At 38.8% G+C, this 20,698-nt stretch overlaps 1 protein-coding gene across 1 annotated transcript in view; it reads left to right on the forward strand.

The window, feature by feature from the left end:
• Positions 1 to 20,698, forward strand: part of AFAP1 (actin filament associated protein 1) — a 119,447-nt gene that overhangs the window by 63,513 nt on the left and 35,236 nt on the right. The window contains exons 4-6 of the mRNA XM_074147202.1: positions 8,039 to 8,147; positions 12,590 to 12,801; positions 15,819 to 15,998. Of these exons, the coding sequence (XP_074003303.1) occupies positions 8,039 to 8,147; positions 12,590 to 12,801; positions 15,819 to 15,998 (501 nt within the window). The remainder of the gene's footprint in view (positions 1 to 8,038; positions 8,148 to 12,589; positions 12,802 to 15,818; positions 15,999 to 20,698) is intronic.

Below are 20,698 nucleotides of genomic sequence, written 5' to 3' on the forward strand. Positions count from 1 at the left end.
AGGATAGGTCATCTTCCTCCAACCCTTTCCTGCAATGTACACAGTCGCTCTGTAGGAGTGTTTCATATAAATGGGTTTCCTATTGTGGAGAGGCAATTTGACAGCCTCCCTTTATCTGGCTGCCTGTCAGGTATACTCTCAGATATTTATTAGAAAATGCTCAAAGGGGACAGTGTCCTTGGAGAAGAAAAAAATCATCCTGAAATCAAAAGGATTTTTAAGGTGATACATCACCAATTACATTAATCATTCTTTGAACAATGACCAAAAAAGTGCCAGTCTTAAAGATTCTTCTAAAATGTGCAGTCAGGCTAGTGCCGTAACAAAAGCTAGGGGCTCATGTGCCAGGTGGGTACTTAGGAATCTTTATTTCATCTTGCTTTTTCTTCAAACACTGAAAAGCAGTTGATATTTTCTGTTCTTCTTAAAAGATAATCTTAAGATAGTATTAGACTTGGAGTTTTTCTCCTTGCAGAAAACTTTTAAAAGCCACAAAAATAAATCCAGCAAAAATTCAGTTGTTTCATTCAGAGCTGGCTAATAGCTTCAGTTTGAATAGATCTCAATAAGTTATTCCTTAATGAAGGAACAACTAACGGGGCCTTCTTGTTTATCCAGTGCAGTCACTCTTAGTGCACGTAATTTTAAAATATTAACCCTTTCAGAAACTTACCAAAATGTGTTTACTAGCCCTTAGATTTCTCTAACCCACTATTTCAATTTGAAAGACTGTTTCACCATCCCAGTATTTATTGCCAGCCTTTGTCCTCGTGTTTAAGTAGCTTTTTTTCCTCACCTTGGTGCCTGTGCCTCAGATGTTCTTTGAAATCACAATCATATTCCATTCAGGTTTCATTTCACTCCATTGCATATAAGAGCCTCTATCAGTTGCATTTTGAGCTGCAGTTTAATTCTATTGAACTAGTTCCCAGGTCATTATTTCTCCTGTGCACCTGCTGTAGTTCATGTTCTGAGTCTGATCATGAGTGACCAGAACAACAGAGTCTTCTGGATATGATTCAGTTGTGAAATACTTTTGGTCATCATATGTGATTGCATAAGGATTAAGGACAAAGCAATGTTTACAGCCTCTTTTTTGTTGATCATGTCTTGCAGGACACTGTAGTTGCCAGCCCCATTTCCCATGAGGGAGGTTGGTACCTTATAGTTGATGACTTATTGCACATTTGCAAGTGGTATCACAGAAAAGATTTAGTTAAAGTAATTTCCTTCTCGGTTCAAGTATAATATACCTTTATAACAATGTACCATATTTCAAAGTTTTCTTCATGTCTAAGCTGCCAGACTGAGCTGTTCCTGACTACCTTTAACTGGCATTCACATCTAAACTGAATGAACTCAGGTCGAACTCAATGTAGGATTGAACTGCTTCATTGTGAAACCATATGCCCTCCTTTCTGTCTTTACTAAGTGCTGATGATCTCTGACCTCCATAGAAGCAAGCTATTAAATTACTAATGCCATAGATTTGGTAGGATATGTTACCACTGGTTTTCACAACATGCTCACACTTGTGGCCTTGGGTTTTTGGTTTCTTGTTTCTATGCTATACCTGTCCATAAAACAGCCCCCCGTTCTGATAGTTAGGAACCAGCCTATTTGCTTTCCTAAACATGCTCCTTATCGTGCTGTGCACAAACACGTGGGTGAGGAATTAGGCCAATATGTACCAGAGTCTTCTCTTGTTTCCATTTGATGCAGTGCTCAGGCCCTTAAGGGAATATTATTCTAGTGGAAATGGTGTTGCCCACACTTTACTCACCGTATTGCCTTGTCTTTTTGGCACTGTCATGCCATGTACCTGGATGAGCTTAGTAACTCCGGGAATATGTTGGTGATTTTGTCTTTGCTGGGGAATACAGACACTTCTTTGAGCGCAGTTACAATAATCACCTCTGACTGAGGGACTTACGCTGCTTAAAATTCAGATTCATCTTTCTCATGTAATATGCATGAAAGTGTTCCCCAGCATTAATTAAAGCCCATTTCTCTTCTTTGTACACCCAGACCCTTTGCTTGACATGAGTCAACTCTATTGTTTGGTCTGAGTGGTGCTTCCAACTGGCTGTGTAATAATCTTATATTATAAAATCTGAATGATATAGAAATTCTGTAGTTTTGTTTCTGGCTTATTCTTTCTCACTTTTGAATTATTTCCTTAGATCTTCTGGTACTTCCATGGAGTCTGGAGTTTGTTTCCACTCCTGTCTTCCATTGAGTTTGGGTGTAAGTCCTTCCAGCTATCTGTCCTTTCAATGGTGCATTCTCTGCAACAGTCTCTTCAGTTTTATTTAATGTTAATTAAATACAATGGAAAGAACTGAGACTTAAGCTTATGCCTGGGTTCGTCCACAGGCTGACATTGCCAGCAGGGAGATGGAAGAACCTTACTGGGTTCTCTGCTCAGTGGATATACTGTGTTGGTTTCTTATTGTTTCCATTTGGCCTTCTTCGTTGCCATCTTTGCCTTCCTGTTGCCCTGGTAAAGGGGTTGTCTAAGCAGAACTCAGATGTGCTGTATTTTGTGAAATGGCAACTCAGTTTCTGGTGAGGTTCCTGTGTAAATGCTCTCCAGACAATCTTCAGATCAAACTGTGGAGTCATAGTATGCCCTGATTCATTCTTTAAATGCGAGCAAGTCTGTTCAGATCCCTTCCCCATCATCGGGCTGTGCTTTCTGAGGCTGCAATCTGTTTGTAGTCACTATACTCTACATACTAAGGGCTTTTCCAGAGATACCTTTAATTAGGCATTCACCCCTGAGTCAGCAGACACGCACTTAGGCTGTCTCAGATGTACCTCCACTCCCTGGAGGACAGCGGGCAAAGCGTGTACCTTCTTTTGTTCTTAGTCTTAAACCCTAACCAAAAGCTTTGCTTGTGCTTATACTCATCCTCCTCCTGGTAGTCACTTCTGCTGGCGTTCCCTCCTTGCCCTCATCTGTTCCTCTCTGTAGGATCGCTGTGGATTGCTGGGCCTCCCATCATGTCTGACTCTGACTGTTCATTTCTTGGGCAATTCCTTTTTCTTTTCCTGGTACCACCTGTGTTCCTGAGGCCTGTGCTGTAGTTGCTTGGGCATGCTGAGCAGTAGTTGGGTGGGACTGTACCAACAGCCTGTTGTGCAGCCATGTTACTCACCTTGTGGTGGGACTGGTGGGATTACTCTGTTCCAAACAGCTGAGTTTGGTGGTCTGGCTGGCTAATTTACTGTCTTTTGTCAGATGTACTCAGAAGTGGAAAAAGTTAGACTTCTTTCACATTATTTGGCTCCTGGTTTTGTAGGGTCCAGCTGACAAGCTGAGAAATTAAGAACCTTAGAATACAGAGCTCAGATCAAATGAAGAATTCTTCTCAGCTGCTGCTTGTCTACGCTCAGGCTAGTTTTTTACTCCTGCACAGCTCCATATGGTCTTAACATCCCATATAGTCAGCTCTTTTGTTCTGAATAAATCCAAGGCCCATCTTTGGATTTCCAGGTCCTCAATAGCTGGCAGTAAATTGTGATTTCTTTTCAGTGCCTTGGCAATCCTGAGTTTATCTAAAGGCTTTCATACCGAGTGTGTGGCAAATTTTGGTGCCCAATTTCCAGCCTTTAGATTGGTATGAAGAAGCCTGCTTGAAACGTGCTGTCAGTAATTTTGCCAGTTTTATTCAGTTTGTTGATTTATTTTGCTTTCTGGACATCCGTTTTTTCACGTGTGGGGAAGGGGATCATAAATGTGTTCCCTCTTCTAGGCTGAGGATGCCACAGGGTTGTACAGAGGTCAGGTCTAAGCTTTCTCCAAAGCAAATGGCATGTGCATGTGTCAAGGTTTCTTCTTGACAGCCCACATTTGCCTGCTGGCTTCTGAATAGCTTTATTATGCATTACCAGTGTGTGACCACTTTTCCAGTCTCATGTTGCTGCTTTTCAGTGTTGAGGGGTTACGTAGCAGCTGGCTTCACAGTCCGGCTGGATCTGAATTGGTGGTTGATCTAATAACACACGTGCAAGCATGGCCCTTGAATTGCTGGCAGCCCGTGCCTGCAGCATGGGTCTGCTGACAGTCTCTGCCTCTGTTAAAGTCACTGCTTTCCACTGGAAATCTCCACGTCCTAAATCATTGCATAAAGGGAGGTGTTTCTTTCTATTTCCTCCATAGCGTAAGTCTTCATTGGGGTGTAAAGTGATTTTATATCCTCAGGTCCGTGTACAATGACATTTATTTTCCTCTGTATTTCATGCTGCTTTCCACACTATATACTTTCATATTGTCAGCAGATATCAGCTAGACTATCCCTAAAACAACAATTCCTACCTGTCTTGGTAAGTATCCTTGGACATAAGGGGGAAATAAAGTATTTTATCTCCAAGGATAAAGAAAGAAAGAGTCAATTTTGCGGTCTGTGGAACACAGAGGAGTAGGTGGAGGGGAAGACCATAGTATGCCATAAAATTAATATTTCCACCAAGACTGTTTCATAGTGTCTAGTAGAATCATGAGTTTTACTATCCAGTTAAATATTGCTTATTATTTGGAGATACTTGTTTCTTTCTCTTAACAGTCCTTCCTGTAAACTGGAGTTGGGCATCCTGTGCACAATCCGGTCTTTAATGTCTTCAGAGATCTCAACTCTGTAGTGTAATTATCACCCCGTCTATTTCTTGGTTTGAAATAAAGCATCTCTCATTTGGTCTCTGACCCAGCAACTAACACTTTTATCAGTATTGTTTCAGGAGTACCTGTATTATTCTGGGCAACAATATCTCACTCATCTTTGTCCCTTTTCCTCCGCTGAGATCAAAATAATGGTAATTTTGTTTTCTAACTCAGTTCTTATTCCTGTGATTGAGCATCGTTATTTGTCTTGAAAGGCACATTCTCTAGTTTTCTTCCTGGTGGCCTGTTGTAAAAAAAAAAAAAAAGAAAAAGAAAAAAGTAGAGATTCGTGCTAATGCCTTCTTCGCAGGTTGCCAGGTCTTTCCTCCTGATACCACTTAAACTACGGTTTTTGAGATTTAATCCTTTTACAGAATATATAAATAGTTTTGTGGGTTTTATGGCCTTTTTATTTTTCACAACTAATGAGAAGTTACTGAATCAAGAATTATTTCAGTTCATAATTCATAACTCCCATCAAAATTCTTCTACTAAAGAATTGCCCAGTTGAAAGAATTAAACAATACAGCTAGCAATAGTAAAAAAATTAAAGCACTGTAAATATTAATAAGTAATATCAGAATGCTCAGATGTACTTTTTTACATTTCTTGATACTCAAACACTTACATATTCCATAGCTCACAAAGGATGTAGCTGTTTATGGTACAGATTTGAGCAAGGTATTTTTATTTTGTATTTAATCAGTTGGATTTTCTTTCAATATTAAAGCAGCCTTGCTTTAATCAGAAAGTATTTAATGTTGGATGTTTCTGTTTCTCCTAATAATATATTTTTTTTTTTTAAATCTTTTTTATAATTGTTTTCAACTTTGTTATGGCAAGCACTGCAAAATGCATTTCAGAAAGGAGGGCCTGGTTAATTCAGCAATGGATTCCATCTGTGTTGACGTTGGCTGCACAGCCCAGCCCGCCCCAGCTGTATGAAGTAACTGGTGCTCCAGCAGGGTCGAATTCAGACAAGCACCATTTGTGTTTCATTTCCTTTTTTCTTTCTTTCTGAATAACATTTTGTCTAAAAACACGGATTTTTTTTTCCCCCTGATCTTTATTGGAACCTCTTATTTGTTTCTGGATAAAAGATAGCTTTGAAACCTTCGTGCTGTGTCAAGTCAAAATTGGAATGACACTCAGGATGGGTATTTCCTGGGTGAATTAGGTTTCATAATGATAGGAATTTCATATATCGTGTATACACCTGATGGGGAAAATAGTTTAAGGCTAGACAAAGATATTAATATATCTGTCTTATGAAAGGGGTGGTAGGAATCTACACTGCCCCAGGAACAAACCTTGACCCGAACTCACTTGAGCAAGGCTCTTCCCACCTGCATGAAGGGAGAAAATACAAACTCTTTGGAGGCAGCTCTCCCTATTGTGTCTAGCAGTTCAGGCCACACAGAGCTGATGTGTGCAGGTGTGGAGGGCAGAATTCATAACGTGCTGTCAATTTTCCGATATTAATGAACATGTAATATTTTTTCATGTCCCTTATGCCTGTTGCACAGCAGCAGCTAACCTGGAAAGACTCATTTATGTTGTGATTCTGGGCAGATTTGCAATTTGGGGTTTTTTTTCAGCAGAATCACAGAGAAACGATGCTAAAAGTCGTAGTTTTTCATTATTTTGCTTCTTTGACAGATAATTTCTCTAGCAAAACTGGTCTGTGAGGAAAACTGACTTGGTTCGCATTGTAGATAACAGTAATTGCCATCTCTTATCTGTAATTGAGTTTGACATATGAAGTTGGCTGTATCATTTGATATAGAAGTAATATTAGTGTAAATCTCAATCTGACCAAGAATTTCTGTGTTCAGTTTCTGTGTTGCGAATTGGTTCGTTGTTCATGAGGAAGTTTCTGATTTTACTCAGTGCACGAAGGGAAGCCAGCACTGGAAGGGCAGGTTTATTTGCTAGCTCCTTGCCTTCCTGTGCATCAGGAATACACAAGCACTTACCTGCAAGGTGGAATAACCTACTCGATATGAATTTAACTGCAGAGCACACTAAGGGTGGGACTTGTCTTGCTGATCTTGTTAAGAATTAGGCATTTGGCATAGGTGTATAATCAGTAGTGAGATTTGGAGATGTCTCACTCTGAAATCTGCAAAGAGGAATCCACCCCTGAAAGTGCCCCCAGAAGTAATTTTGTTACAGCTAATGACGTGTTATTAAAGCTCAGTTCCTCCCAGGTAGCTTTATGTCTATAGCAAAAGAGGAGTGTAGTCACTGTGCTTCATCTATGTTATGTGGAAGAAGGCTCTATGCTTCTACTAGACTGTCCAGCCCATTAAACTGCACTCCAGAAGTGTCTGTATCTGACCATGAGCAAAGCCCACCCTGACCAGTTTCTTACTTCGTTATCTCTGTTCATTCACCGAGTTTAGACTGGATCAGTCCAATGCAGACAAACACCATTACATCTCTTTCATTACATGAAAAAAGAGAAAGATGTATTGAAAAAACATTACTGCAGAAATGAGACTCTGCTTACAAGTTATATTTTTGTCATCATACAATGAACCACTGGTGTTAGAAAAAGACTTTGGTATTTTCTCTAATATGAAAATATAGAACTAAAAACCTGTGGCAAATATGAATGAGTTCTATAAAATACAGTTGTTTTGGTACTTATTAAGGAACTAGAACAGTAAAGTCATATGGAAGAAGTCATAGAGTACTAAATTTACTTTTTTACTGTATCAACATACCAGCAGTTGGTCAGTTTTAAATTTAAAATGTTTATATTTAGAAAAGAAGCGTTTTAAAATTTGACCTGGTATTTGAAATATTTGTTTTATCATATAATAGTTTCTTGATGTTCCAAACTTCCTTGCTTGTAGCTCAGTTGTCACTATGTAGAAAGAGAATTTTAAAAATTAATGTCTATATTAAGAATTGATTTGCCATTGAAAAGCAAAATACATCATGAAAATATGATCTAAATTATCTCTCCTTTATCTCTGCCAGCCCAGGCTATTTATCTTTTCTAAACTGTTCAACCAAACTGTTGTTCACTGCTGTAATACAAATTATTTTACATGTAAAATACTAATAAATAAGCCTTAACACTGTAAAATGGTCTATGCTCAGAAATCTCTTTCCTACAGAGACCCTTTAAGTTTCTGGTTCTTAGATAACTCTATCTTTTCAACACTTTTATCACTTAATGTTGTTAGAGAAACGACTTCTTTTAATGTAGTTATCTTGATTTTGCTATCCTTAACAATGGCAAGTAAGATGGTACTGTGTTCACATCCCCAAAGTATTCAGTTGGAGTACGTACACGAAGGTTCTGCTTCCTTATCATGTCATGGATGTTCACCTTTTCGGGTTTTTTTTTTTGTTTTGTTTTAGCCACCAGATAATGGACCTCCACCATTACCAACATCTTCCCTTCCTGAAGGCTATTACGAAGAGGCAGTGCCACTTAGTCCTGGAAAGGCTCCTGAGTACATCACTTCCAGTGAGTAGTATATATCCAGTCCAGTTTCTGAGCAATTGGTAATTCCAGTGCCCTTCAGCTTTCTTGGTATTCGACACCTGCTTCTCTATTAGTGCTGTGGTGACTTGTCATAAGTGTAGCTTTGACCATTTGGGGCTGGTTCTGGTTATCCTCACTGGCCATGCATTGGTTTGGTTTGTGGAACTGGTTTGGTGTGCACAAACCCAAGCTCCTTTTGAAGGAAACTAAACCTGGAGCTCAAGTTAGGTGCACATAAACATGTTTCAGCTGCTGTTGGAGACAGAGGGTCCAAATCAGCCATTGGTCTTCTGGACAGATTTGAACCACGAATGTGGTGAGGGCATTGGACCAGGAGTCCAGAGTTAAGAGAGTTAAGTATCATCCAGAGTATACCCCTCTAAACTGGCGATACTGTAAATGTAGACATCTCAGAAACTGGTGCTGATCTGCAGATCTACTGGTTTGCCTCTATTGCACTGAATTACTTGTTGAAGTAAAGAAATGAAAAAAGGAATTATTGAAAAGATGTGATTTGCGGCATTTCTGATGACACATTGTGAACAGGGATAAATCACTCATATTGGCTTCCACAAGCCATATTTGATGCACGTGACAGTGTTTTTGTGACTACTCATTTAGTGCAAAAGGCAGAGGATGGACTTCTAACTGTGAGGGTGGTGAGACACCAGAACAGGTTGCCCAGGGAAGTTGTGGATGCCCCATCCCTGGAAGTGTTCAAGACCAGGCTGGATGGAGCATCGAGCAACCTGTTCTAGTGGGAGATGTCCCTGCCCATGGCAGGGGGGTTGGAACTCGGTGGTCTTTAAGGTCCCTTGCAACCTGAACCGTTCTATGATTCTATGAACTGACCACCAGAACATCTTTCTGCAACACACAAATGCTCTTTCTCATGTCCAAATACTTATCCAAAGACCTGTGCCCTTCAGTGGAGCTGCGCTGGGAACATGCTGATGAAGCGATGAAATGACTGCTGTGAGCATTTACAGAGGGTCGGTCAACAGAACGTTATGTACCAAAAAGTTGCAAAGGTTTTCCTTTTTGCTGCTTTTCTATTGGCTGTGGTAATTTATTACTTGTGTATGGCTGATTTACCACTAATCATTATTTTCTATGGCCCAAAGATTAAAGGCATATCTTCTCCCATTTTATCACCATTTTTATTATTTGAACCAAAACAAATGAATAAAATGATGTCTCTGTTCTTAAAACACATGCATAGGAGTCACCTTAGAATCATAGTTATTCACTTGTACACTGCACAAACTGAGGTTATTTTCATTTACTTAAGAAATTCAATGTAAGAGTTTCATATACTGGAAAGCAAATGAAGGAACATACAGTCTTAGCAGAACAGCAAAATCACTCCTCTCTTCATTTCCTCCCTTGAAGTGCTGCAGGGTGGTCCTCCTACACCCTGTAATCTGGTGAACTGCTGATTTGTGTTTTGTCACTAAACAAGAGCCATGCTCAGGCAGAAAAATATTAATAGAACACATATTAATAGCACTGCTAAAGGATCGCCATGGGGAAAAAAAAGACAAAATATGAAACTGATTTCTTATTGTACTTAACCATCCAAATCCATAAAAATGTTTAGGATATCGGCCATAAAAGTTCATTAATAATTCTGTAATTTAAGAATATATATTCAGACATTTAAATCTGTTAGTTTAACTTATCGTCTCACTTGCTGTGATTTTGCTGTCTTATGTCGAGAACTCCCTATCATCTCTTTTGTGTTTAAAGTATTCAGCTCTTCATCAGTAATAAAGTTGCTTTTAAATTCAATATGCCATTAGTAATGTATCTCCACTCAAGCAAAACTTCCACTAAATCCAGTGTGTGTGGTAATTAAAATAAGCCAGTAAAGTGGTGTATTAACCAAAGATCTAACCTTTGCTGTTCAGACTGTTTGAGGTGGAAAAGACCATAACAGAGAAATGCTAAAAGTATAAGAAGTGCAAGAGTAAACAGTTAAACAAATGTTGGGATAGATATCATTATCTTAAGTAAATATTCCTATGGAATATTTTTGTAATGTCATTAATAGCAAGGAGGCTTACATACTCGGTGTCCTACTTATAAAGGCAAACAGCAGCAGAAGATTGCAGAATATAGATCATGAAAATGAAATATCCGTAACTTCCCCAAGTCCCTGTAATCTGTTTGTAAGTGATCACTTGCATGTAGGTGAAAACAAGACTGTTTTGTCTTGTCTGATAATTCTCTTTATTAAAAGTTACTGGTCTGTACAGTATTCCTAAATTATTACAGACTAATCTTTGGAATACGCTATTAGAAATAATGTTAAAGTCCACTCTGATTTTCACCCCCTAACAGTGGAAAATTTTGCTGAGGATAAATGTGAGTTACATCTCTAGTAGCCTTTCCACAACTTAACCTTTACACAGTTTGCTTCCACAATTTAGCGCTTTTTAATAGGAAGTTTACTGCTTCCCAAATTCAGTTCACAGTGAATGTTAGTTTGAAGTAATACTACTTCAAAATCCTTTGAAAGTATATGTACATGCTGGATTTTTCTGCACAACTTTCTGAATATCTGCTAAAGCTGTTACGTACAGGTAGTAGCCTATGCTATTTATGTTAAATTAGTCACTTTACAACGTGAACAGAAGCTAGTTTGTGTCCAGAGCCTGAAAGCCTTGTTTTGGTCATGACGCAGCCGGTTCGGAGAAACAAAGAACAGAAGCGGGATGTGGCAAAGAGCAGCAAAGGCGTCAGCTCGGATGATGTGAGTCCTCCAGGGTGGTCGCCCTTCCTGGTGTGAGTCACACAGCAAACTCTTCTTCTGGCCAACAGTCCCACAACCCATGGAGAAGAGACACGTGGAGAGTAGTTAATGGGCAGGATATGGCAAGAGGTCCCCAGAGATCCCATTAGACTGTGTGAGGATGGGAGTCCAAAAATGTCAGCCTCAGAATTTCCTGTTGGCTTTCATCCTCCTATAAGCAGATTTGGATGAACCTGCATCTGCTGTGCCCGCAGAGTTGCCTCTGCTGATCATATAACTTATTGCTAACATGAAATCTGCACTTGGACTGCTTGTGAGTCACATAGGAAGTACCTGTAGAATATTCAATGTGCAGAATTTAAATCTCTACTTTGAAGTATCAATCAGCACTTTGTACAATTAATTTGATAATCTGTGGCTTTTACCACTTGCCCGTATGGAGCTCCCCAAACCAAACACTCTGTAGCAGAATTGACCAGAAGATGACAATTCAATTAAATTAAAGAAAAAAGTTTCAAGAGCTTGAAATTTTATTTTCATTTCACTTTGGAATCAAGAAAAACTATTTTGTACGCTTTTGTGAAAACACCAATAACAATCAGAATATTTAGTCTTGACTCAGAGATGTGAGGTTTGGGTATATCCCATTCCAACTCTGCATGTAGGGAGGAACGGATTTAGAATGAGCTTTCCAGCAGTCCACTGTCTTGTCCTTTTCCCAATTGTCCCAGGTCTCCTTCCTACATCCCATCTGTGTCCCAAATACATAACTAAAGCAAGTGAGAGATTTTTCTTCTACCTTCTGGCCTAAAAATATATCAAAGTCTACTTGAAATGTTTGGATGAAATTTCAGCTATTGAAAAGATTCCAATCAAGTATCCTCCATGGGAGCGTGTACCAGTGGATAACATGCCTTCAGGTGTTAGTATCTGAGGAACTTTACTTAGATGCTTACATAAACAAATAAATCAGTATGGATGGTGGAAGAGAGGGTATTGTGATAATGGCAAAATAGTTTTGTAGTTTAGGGGACTGCTAGAGCTGATTGCATTGTTGAAAATGACAGGCCTGAACAAAGATTGTTTAATTAAAAAGGAATCTTGCCATTACATCATCAAACTCGGAGCAGGATTAAACTGTTTAGGCTAACATAGCAACACGTTTTTTGCAGAATGCCTTTAACTCCATCAAAATCCAGGAACAGCATAGTCTATTCAGCTTTAATTGTATCAGTGCAGGTGTCATATTCAGTGTTTGTTTCTTAATATGTTGTACTAATACTGACATTTCTGTGCCTACATTTTGCATTATGCAATAGGCCAAGATGAAGATGTTTCTCAGTAAAAGAATTACATATGATGAAGGTATCTGCTACGTAATATGTTGTAGATAATAAAAACTACCTAAAATTCTAAGTATTTATTCCCAGCTTATTCTTTCAAGATTCCAAGGCATTAGTGTGGGTCTTCTATAAAATTTCATAATGGAACAGGTTCTCTTATTCAATTAACTTAATGTATTGATATTACTAAGCACTGAAACAGTAATCTGTTCATGGCTGACTTTCAAAAGCCTTAACTTAAAATGAACCCTGTTGAGATTTTCAGTTATTTCTATACGCCTCATGGCTACATGTTTTAACTTGACTCTTTTACGCTTTTCATAAAGATTATGACTCGGATGCTATGAGCAGCTCTTACGAATCCTACGATGAAGAAGAGGAGGATGGAAAGGGGAAGAAAATGAGACACCAGTGGCCTTCTGAGGAGGCCTCTATGGATCTGGTGAAGGATGCCAAAATCTGTGCCTTCCTCCTTAGAAAGAAACGGTTTGGGCAATGGACCAAACTACTGTGTGTTATCAAAGAAAACAAACTACTGGTAATTTTTATTTTTGTCTAGCTATATTTTCTTTGTACCTTTTAGATGATGTATTTATTTTTACAGGAATCTGGGTTTTGGAATATGTTCTGCAAACAGTGGCCAACTCTACAGTAACCTTACAAAAGAGTTTGGTCATGATTTACCCAAGAAGCAGAGAAGCACTGAAATTATAAGTGAATCATTTAGCCACTTAGAAATTTGATTTTTATTGCACTTAAACTTAAACCCGGGCAGTTCCCTGATATTGGAAAGAAAGTCGGGCTTATTAGCTTCTAACGTATTTCATTTGGAAAAAAAATTGCTGAAACTGTAAATCCAATCTTTCATTCCCTGGGGACCAAAAATCTCATAGGGAGCTTTGTGTATGAACTGTTGGATCAGACTGCTGGAGAGAAAAGTCCCTTGTTAGACTGAGAATTCACTTGGCAGCATATGCCGTGGTAATGTATACACTTTAAACTAAACCTTTGCCATCTGTTCTGCGGTAGTTACAGATGCAGTATTCACATGATGCACAGCTGCATTATAGAAAGGAAAGAAACAAGTGGATGTATTTGTTCCTTAAGCATATCTGTTATGTTTCTTTCTGATTGGAGGCACCGGTAAAAGATTCCATAAGTTAGTAAATTATCTGCTCATAGATGTCTTTCTGTTTTCTGAAAAGAGAGCCTAATTGAGGGAAACACTCATTTTTGTGTCATTATAAGTGAACTAATGCTTACAGTAATAAATAAGTTGGGGTCTTAGGCACTCCCTGTCTTCCTGTCTGGTGTTTCCAACAGTTATAACTAATTATGTAACTAGTAATTACTGCAATATCCCAAATGTTAAAAGCTGATTAACAGGTGGTAGAATATTTTCTGTAGAACCTCATTATTCTACATTCTTACAATGTAGCTTAGATGTGTTCGCTTTCAATTACATTTATTCTTGTGGTGGTATAGGAAATAACAGGATATTAAATAGAGGTATCCGGTTAAGAGGTTTCTGAAAATATATTTGGAATTCATTTGCCAGTTTTCAGTGGTTACTGAGGATTTAATTTTTCTGTCCTCCTCTATTTAAGTGTTGAAAAGTATGTTGATTCCGATTTGGTTTGTATTATATTGTTATAATGCCATTATGCTTAGTCCGCATTTTATCACCATATACCAGGATCATATCAAATTTCAAGACCATCTGATAATAGCTTGAAGAAAAGAACGAACGAGGGGAAAAAACAGATTTTCTCTGAAGCCACACAATATTTCTTCTACAATTATGTTTGTTGTTCTGTATAGAAATATGTTATTTTTTCTATTTTCATTTCCTTTCGCCACATGTGTGGTCTGAAAAGCTTTTTTTTTTTCCTTATAGGGATTGTCTTTCAGTAATTCTGTAATGGGGATTAAGAAAATAAAATTCACAATAGGAGTCTAAAGACCAAGTTACACAAGATTGGTTTATTGTTTGAAGGAGGACTTAGACATTTAACTTATGAGATATGCAAGTAAAACAAATATATGCTCTTAGGGATTAGTAATTGCTTGTGTTATAAATGCAGCTGTCATCATAAAACCAAAATATTTTAATTAGAATTAGACATTAGAAAAAACGCTTAGTAGTCCTGCAATGTATATGACTTCAGTTTTTGTAATGTATAATTATAAATATTTAAATTAATATAAAGGGAATTATATGCTGTTTATTGCTTCTTAAAGTAACTAATGTATGTTTTCCAGATTTCAGATCATGAAAACGTGGTCTTTTTTTTTATTATTACAAACTTAAAATCTGTGACTGAGCTAGAGAAACTTTGAGTTAATGGGCTTTGGAGAGGGAAGGAGGATTATGAGTGATTTGCAGAGGCTGGTTTGGAGTGGCTGTATTTGCTACTACACACATTGTAGTGTTTATAATATACTTTTAACAGCTACTGTCTTCCTGACAGTTCCATTATGACGTGAGTATTGCTGCAGACATGCAAAAGTTGATGTGCTTTTCTCTGTTCACATTTGTACTCAACTATTCTATGTATGCATGTACTAATTAGCCTTCTTTATTATCAGATACCTTTTTAGCCTTTGTGCTTATTTCTATGAGTAAAAGCCCAATTTAGATAAATATACAAAATAACTGGATAATCACATACCCAATTAAACATTGTTCTGTAGTATGGCATTCTGTGACAGCTTGATGACCCTCAACTATACTGATATCTTAGAAAACAGGAATAGGCACTAGGCCTATAGGACAAGCGATGTAATGTGAAACCCTTAATCTTGAGATCACCAATTTAAACATAGAGCAGGTCATCAGTGATCCAGCATGAAATGGCTGTTCATTGACAGCACTGACTACTGAGGGGAAAAAGCAGTGGGTAAGTCATATAGTTTTATCCAGGAGCTTAGAGTACACTAACAAGGAGATTTAGGCGGTTTTGTGCAGTGACTGATTAAACTGAATTAGCTAAAAAAGTTACTGTCCTGCGACTTTGTCCACTTTTCACAGTGTGACAGTTTTTGTACTTATCTCAAGAAAAAGAGGAGCTGAGTAGGGCGTGTGACAGCGCCTTTGTGGCTGCAGCGTGTGGACACCGGGGTAGGTTTGCCTTGATACACCGGGCTGTTGCTGCAGGGCAGGGTAAGCATCGAGGCTTTAAAGTCATTAACTCTACAAGTTTATTCTGCTGCTACATGTGAACAGATAGATAATGTAAATCACCCTCTTCCTACCTGATCAAGGTCAAGGTTGAGTCATAAGGATAGCGCAGAGGAGCTTAATGCTCTCCATATGTTATACCTGTCCTGCAATAAAAGATGTCTGTTAATGTCAGTCTGGAAGTAATTTTGCTTTACAGAGGGGATGAGGAGGAGAAATGCAAAGTTGGCGTTGGCTGAGCTCTGCGGTATGTGGTAAAGGAGTGCATGAAGAATATTAAAAATTAAAAAATAGCATTTCTATATAATAACAGCTTTCCCCCAAGGTTCAGAAAGGTGACGTCTAACTTTTGAACTTTTCGTCCCTTTACTTAGTGTTACAAAAGTTCCAAGGACCAACAGCCCCAGATGGAGCTGCTCCTGAATGACTGCAGTATCACGTACATTCCCAAAGACAGCAAAAAGAAGAAACATGAGCTGAAAATATCACACCAAGGAGCAGATGCCCTGGTTCTGGCAGTACAGAGCAAAGAGCAGGCGGAGCAGTGGCTAAAGGTAAGGGGGCATTGCTGACCAGGAGCTTTTCCACCCGCAAAGTGCTTCCATGGCCTGCTCAGGTGCTGTTAAAAACTGAGATACAGACAGTAACATTCAGGCAAATCCAGACCACTTAACTCCCATTTAATTTGGGACTGCAGAAATACAGACTTAATGTTCAGGCCTCAAAGCAAGTCCTTGGGTGACCAGCAGCTCAGTATTACACTGCTGCTGTGTGTGGTTTTCACTCGTAATTGCACAATAATCTGGCACCAAGAGGAGAGGTGGCAAATTCCCTTCCATTTTCATCTCCATCTCATTTTCCAGAAAGCTTTGGTGGTTAGGGCACACTGATAGCAAGCTGAAGGTTCAAATTCCCGAAGGTGGAGGGGGCTGGCACCCAGCTTGCTTTTTGGAGCAGTATATATGCATAACTGCCATAGGCTACTCTGCAAAAATTGGGCGTACCAACCTCAGAGTCACCTTTTTAAAATGAAGAATCTCCGAGGAGATACCTGGTGGAATTGCTCTGGATGGAGAAAAATCCTTCAGCTTCCCAAAGTCAATTGCAATTTGGTAACCCTGGCTCAGCAGGGTATCATCTGTTATGCTTTGTTCTGGGAATGCGGACTTCTGAGAAATGGGGTTTTGTCGTCTTCCACTCCTTTCTGTTCGGTGTCTGTAAATGTGGAAAATCCCAATGCAAGGGCTGCAGTTTTAGATCCTAACGAGATTACTAGTATTTATGTTGGACTTTGCCAGTCTCAGATGTGGAGGTCAGTGCAGTAGTGTGGGAGACTACCACTGCAATTTCAGTAGCTTGTTTTAAGACCTTGAAATCCATCCTTTTAAATGCATGTAAAGGTCTGAACGCATAAAACTCATCAGGCATTCTCCATGCTGTGCTCTGATCTGACCTTATATGGTACTTATTTTTCTAAGAATAAATTGTATTTTGCCAAATGCAATCGAATTAAACACATAGGAATTTCCTGATGGCAGATAGTTTTTTTCTGCAGGAGAGGGAAACATAAAATGCAGCTTAAGAGGTATGAGTTCTGCTGTGGGCTAATTTACTAAATGGAAAATTAATCTTTAATTTCCTATTTTGCAATATTTGAATATACCTTTTGGGGGTTTGCGGTTTGTGTGTCTGTTTGGCTTTGACTGTGACTTTGTATCCTAGCTTAGAAAATGCACTCTCTGATGTCTTTTTAATAGAAACTAATCACAGCCGTGTATTAGTTAGGCTGCTTCTAACATCAGTATCTTGTTTTAAGTTTTAAAATCTAGCACCATCCAAGTGTTCCACTAATTCACCTAGAGTTTCAAAAATACTGATTGGAATGAAAACAAATTCATAAGTCTCATTAGTTTCCAAGGGAATTCCGGTGTAATTACATCATAGTAACTGCACCATTATTTCCTGTGTTGTTATAAAGTTGGGTTTAGTAATGCTGAATTCATTGGCATTTATCAGACTTTCTTTCATAAAAATTGTTTTTGTTTTTTTAATTGTACATAAAGCATTCCCCACACAGGCAGACAGAGCAGTGCTAGATTTTTCCATATCCCAGATGTATTCCTGCTACTTTAAAAGAACAAAAAAAAGAAAGAAAAAGATTTCATACAGTTGCATGTTAACAAAGTTGTGTGTGCCGAGGGCGAATGGCTGGACAGTATGTTATCTGCAAAGCATTTGGAGACAGTCTGACAGCACTTTATTTAGTTCCTTCTTGCTGCAAAGCTCTCTGTTAATAAAAACTCTTTCAAGTACATGGCGATGCTACTGTACGCTCAAGTTCCAAGTCCTCAGCTCCGCTCCAGCACTCCCTGTTCTGTGTAGTACAAATCGCCTATCCAACAGCTAACCAAAAGTGGTCTGTTCAGCTCTTGCAACAGCTGCAATGTTTTCAAGAAGTATAGCTTTTTGAGAAAAAAAACATTGGTTTTTTTGTATTTTTAAAAATGTAGCAGAATTCAAGGGTTTTTTTATTATTGCGAAAATAATTATTTTTTGCTTATGCAAGCCTTACTTAAAATGAGCTTCTGAAAATCATGTGTGGCCTTGTTAAGAAGTTCCTGTACTGAGAAAGAGATCACTGCTTTGTCTTGGGAGAAATGGTTTGAGCTTTCCCTGCCTGTCACTCAGAGAGGCAGGGTCATCCCTACTGCTGTCACCTTTGTGTCATTTCTGTAGTTAATAAAATGGGCAGATTCAGAGATTAACAATGAGAAGGGTCTCTGCAACCACATTTTTAAATCCTAACATGCCTTCTCTGTCAAAGATACCGTACCAATACAAGCGAGGTTGTCACTCAGGAACTGATTCTCATGAATTCATATGGAAGTGTCAAATTAAAGCTTTACTCTTGAGCCTGAAAAGCTGAGAATGGCTTTGGAGGCCAGATTTTCCCATGAAAACTAAACCAGATTATTTTTTTTTTAAAGTCAGATGTAATCGGTATAAAATACGTTCACTTAAGCAAGTAATTTTAAAATATCTATTGGAACACAAGTGTGAAATAAATGCAGAATATTTTAGACCCTTTTTGTAAAGATGACACCAAAAAAAGCCAGCTGATAAGCCTGGTGCAAATTGAAGTCTAGACTGGAAACCACAAAGGGAGTTTCAGGTTTACCAGCTAACAATTGTTTGATGAAAAAAAAGATAGCTGATGTCACTGAAGAGCCTGTCAAGCTTTCAGAGCAAGGAGCGTAACTTGTATAAGTTCAGGCTAGAGCTGAGATCATAGTGGTAATATGGTGTGCATAAAGTGGTGGAATTTTCCAGACTTGAGTCCTAAACTGTTCCCACAAAAATGTACATGAAAAAAATGTGTGCAGTTACACACTCAAACCCAAACATTTCACTGAATTTCACTGATTTTTTTTAGAGTTGGAAGGGACCATAGAGATCATCTAGTCCAACTCCCCTGCTGAAGCAGGATTGCCCAGAGCATGTTAGAGCATGTTACTCAGGATTGCATCCAGGCGGGTCTTGAAAATCTCCAAAGAAGGGGACTCCATGAGCTTTTTCCTTGTGCGCTTTGAGTATATGTGCATCTGTGTGTGCTTTTTGTGCATTTGTAGTCAAGTAAGGTCTTAAATCTGTCTGTCTCAGCACATCCAACAAACTGGTTGAAACTGCATTTATTTGTCAGTATCCCTGGGAAATGGTACATTAAAAATAAAAGGACTACTAAGAACATGATATTACAAGAAGATGCTTGTTTAGTGGCTTCATTCATACAGATGAATGTGTTCTTTGTGCAGGACCTTCAGCCTAGGCCACAGAAAACTGCTCTTAATATTAAAAATACGTGGATGCCAAAGAAATTAAGTTCTGAAGTAGCTTCTTGTAGAAGACCAGTAAAAGAAGGAAACAGTCATTGTGTCTGGTCCCAAGGCCTTCTCTTCCCCTTGGCATTGCCTCCTGCAAAAATGTATTTCTGATTTATCATGCATGCATGAGAGGTAATCCATCATTTTGGAGCACTGTCCTTGATTTTCATTTTTCCCTAATGTTAGGCACCCTTTGTTAACTTCTCTTCATTTTACGGTATGTGGCCATTTTGCAGCAAACTCTTCAGTTGAGGGTCTGTAATTAAGCACTGAATCTTTCAGGCATAAGTAGACATTTCTGCATCTATCATTTTGACAATGTTCAGTCTGTTCTGAACTTGTTGTAATACAAGGGATTTTTTTTTTGCCCTGAAGAGAGAAGAAAATCATGGTTGTGACCATATCCAGCTATCCAAAGACCCTGCAATGCTCCTCGCAGAGCTGTACATCTGGTTGTCCTACCCAGTTTCCATCTCTGATAACTGCATGTTGTCTCTTGTAAAAGACTTTGAAAACATCTTTTCTTTTTCACTGCCCTGAGCTTAGTGAGGGGAGTCAAGGAACTTCTGGGCTCCAGTCTTAATGTGGATGGAGTTTTACTGAAGAATAAACTACTGACAGAGCTCTTCTTTTACCAGTTTAAATCAGCACAAAACTGAGCTTGTAACTGTAAACATTGTGTGGCTGGTTTTACTTTCTATGGGAATTTCCAGCTTCACTGGAATGATGTTTGAGACACTTCAAACATTACTTTCTTGGCTTAAGTAATGTTCCCCAAAGAGGTTATTATATCCATTTTGTAGCTGAGTCGAGTAAAGTGCTGAATGATCGTGCCTTAAAACTAACTGGAAAAAGTGCAGTTGGGGATGTATACTCAGTACAAGTGATTTCCATGCAGTGTTTGTTAGTTTATAAGTAACTTCAGGAACATACCGGGTACCAAGACAGTCAGGCTGGGTTCTTTCTCCAATGCACACCATCACCAGCAGTGAAGGCTTTGCAAACTAAATTAAGCTCCCAGGACTTAACACCCCTGTTGTCTCAAAGAGATGGTTTTAGCTACCATGGTAGAGTAGAAAACATGGCAAGGTCAGTATATTTGCATAAGAACTATTTAGGGCATGATCTGGAGGCATGGCAGACTGAGCTGTGTGGGAGGGCTTTGACCAGCCTGCAGGACTGCTGCCAGCCTGCTTTGACAGAGCTGGAGGACCCCATTCTGGCTGCGAACCAGACTGTGTTTGTGTGACTGGCACTATGGAAAACAATACATTACTTTAAAAAAAGCAGATGCATACGCAAATTATATGGTGAATACAGAACCACAAACATCCTATTTGCTTGTTTTCTCAAGGATAAGTTTTCTTTAAGTC

Source organism: Numenius arquata, chromosome 5, assembly GCF_964106895.1.
Source record: "Numenius arquata chromosome 5, bNumArq3.hap1.1, whole genome shotgun sequence".
Lineage (NCBI taxonomy): Eukaryota > Metazoa > Chordata > Aves > Charadriiformes > Scolopacidae > Numenius > Numenius arquata.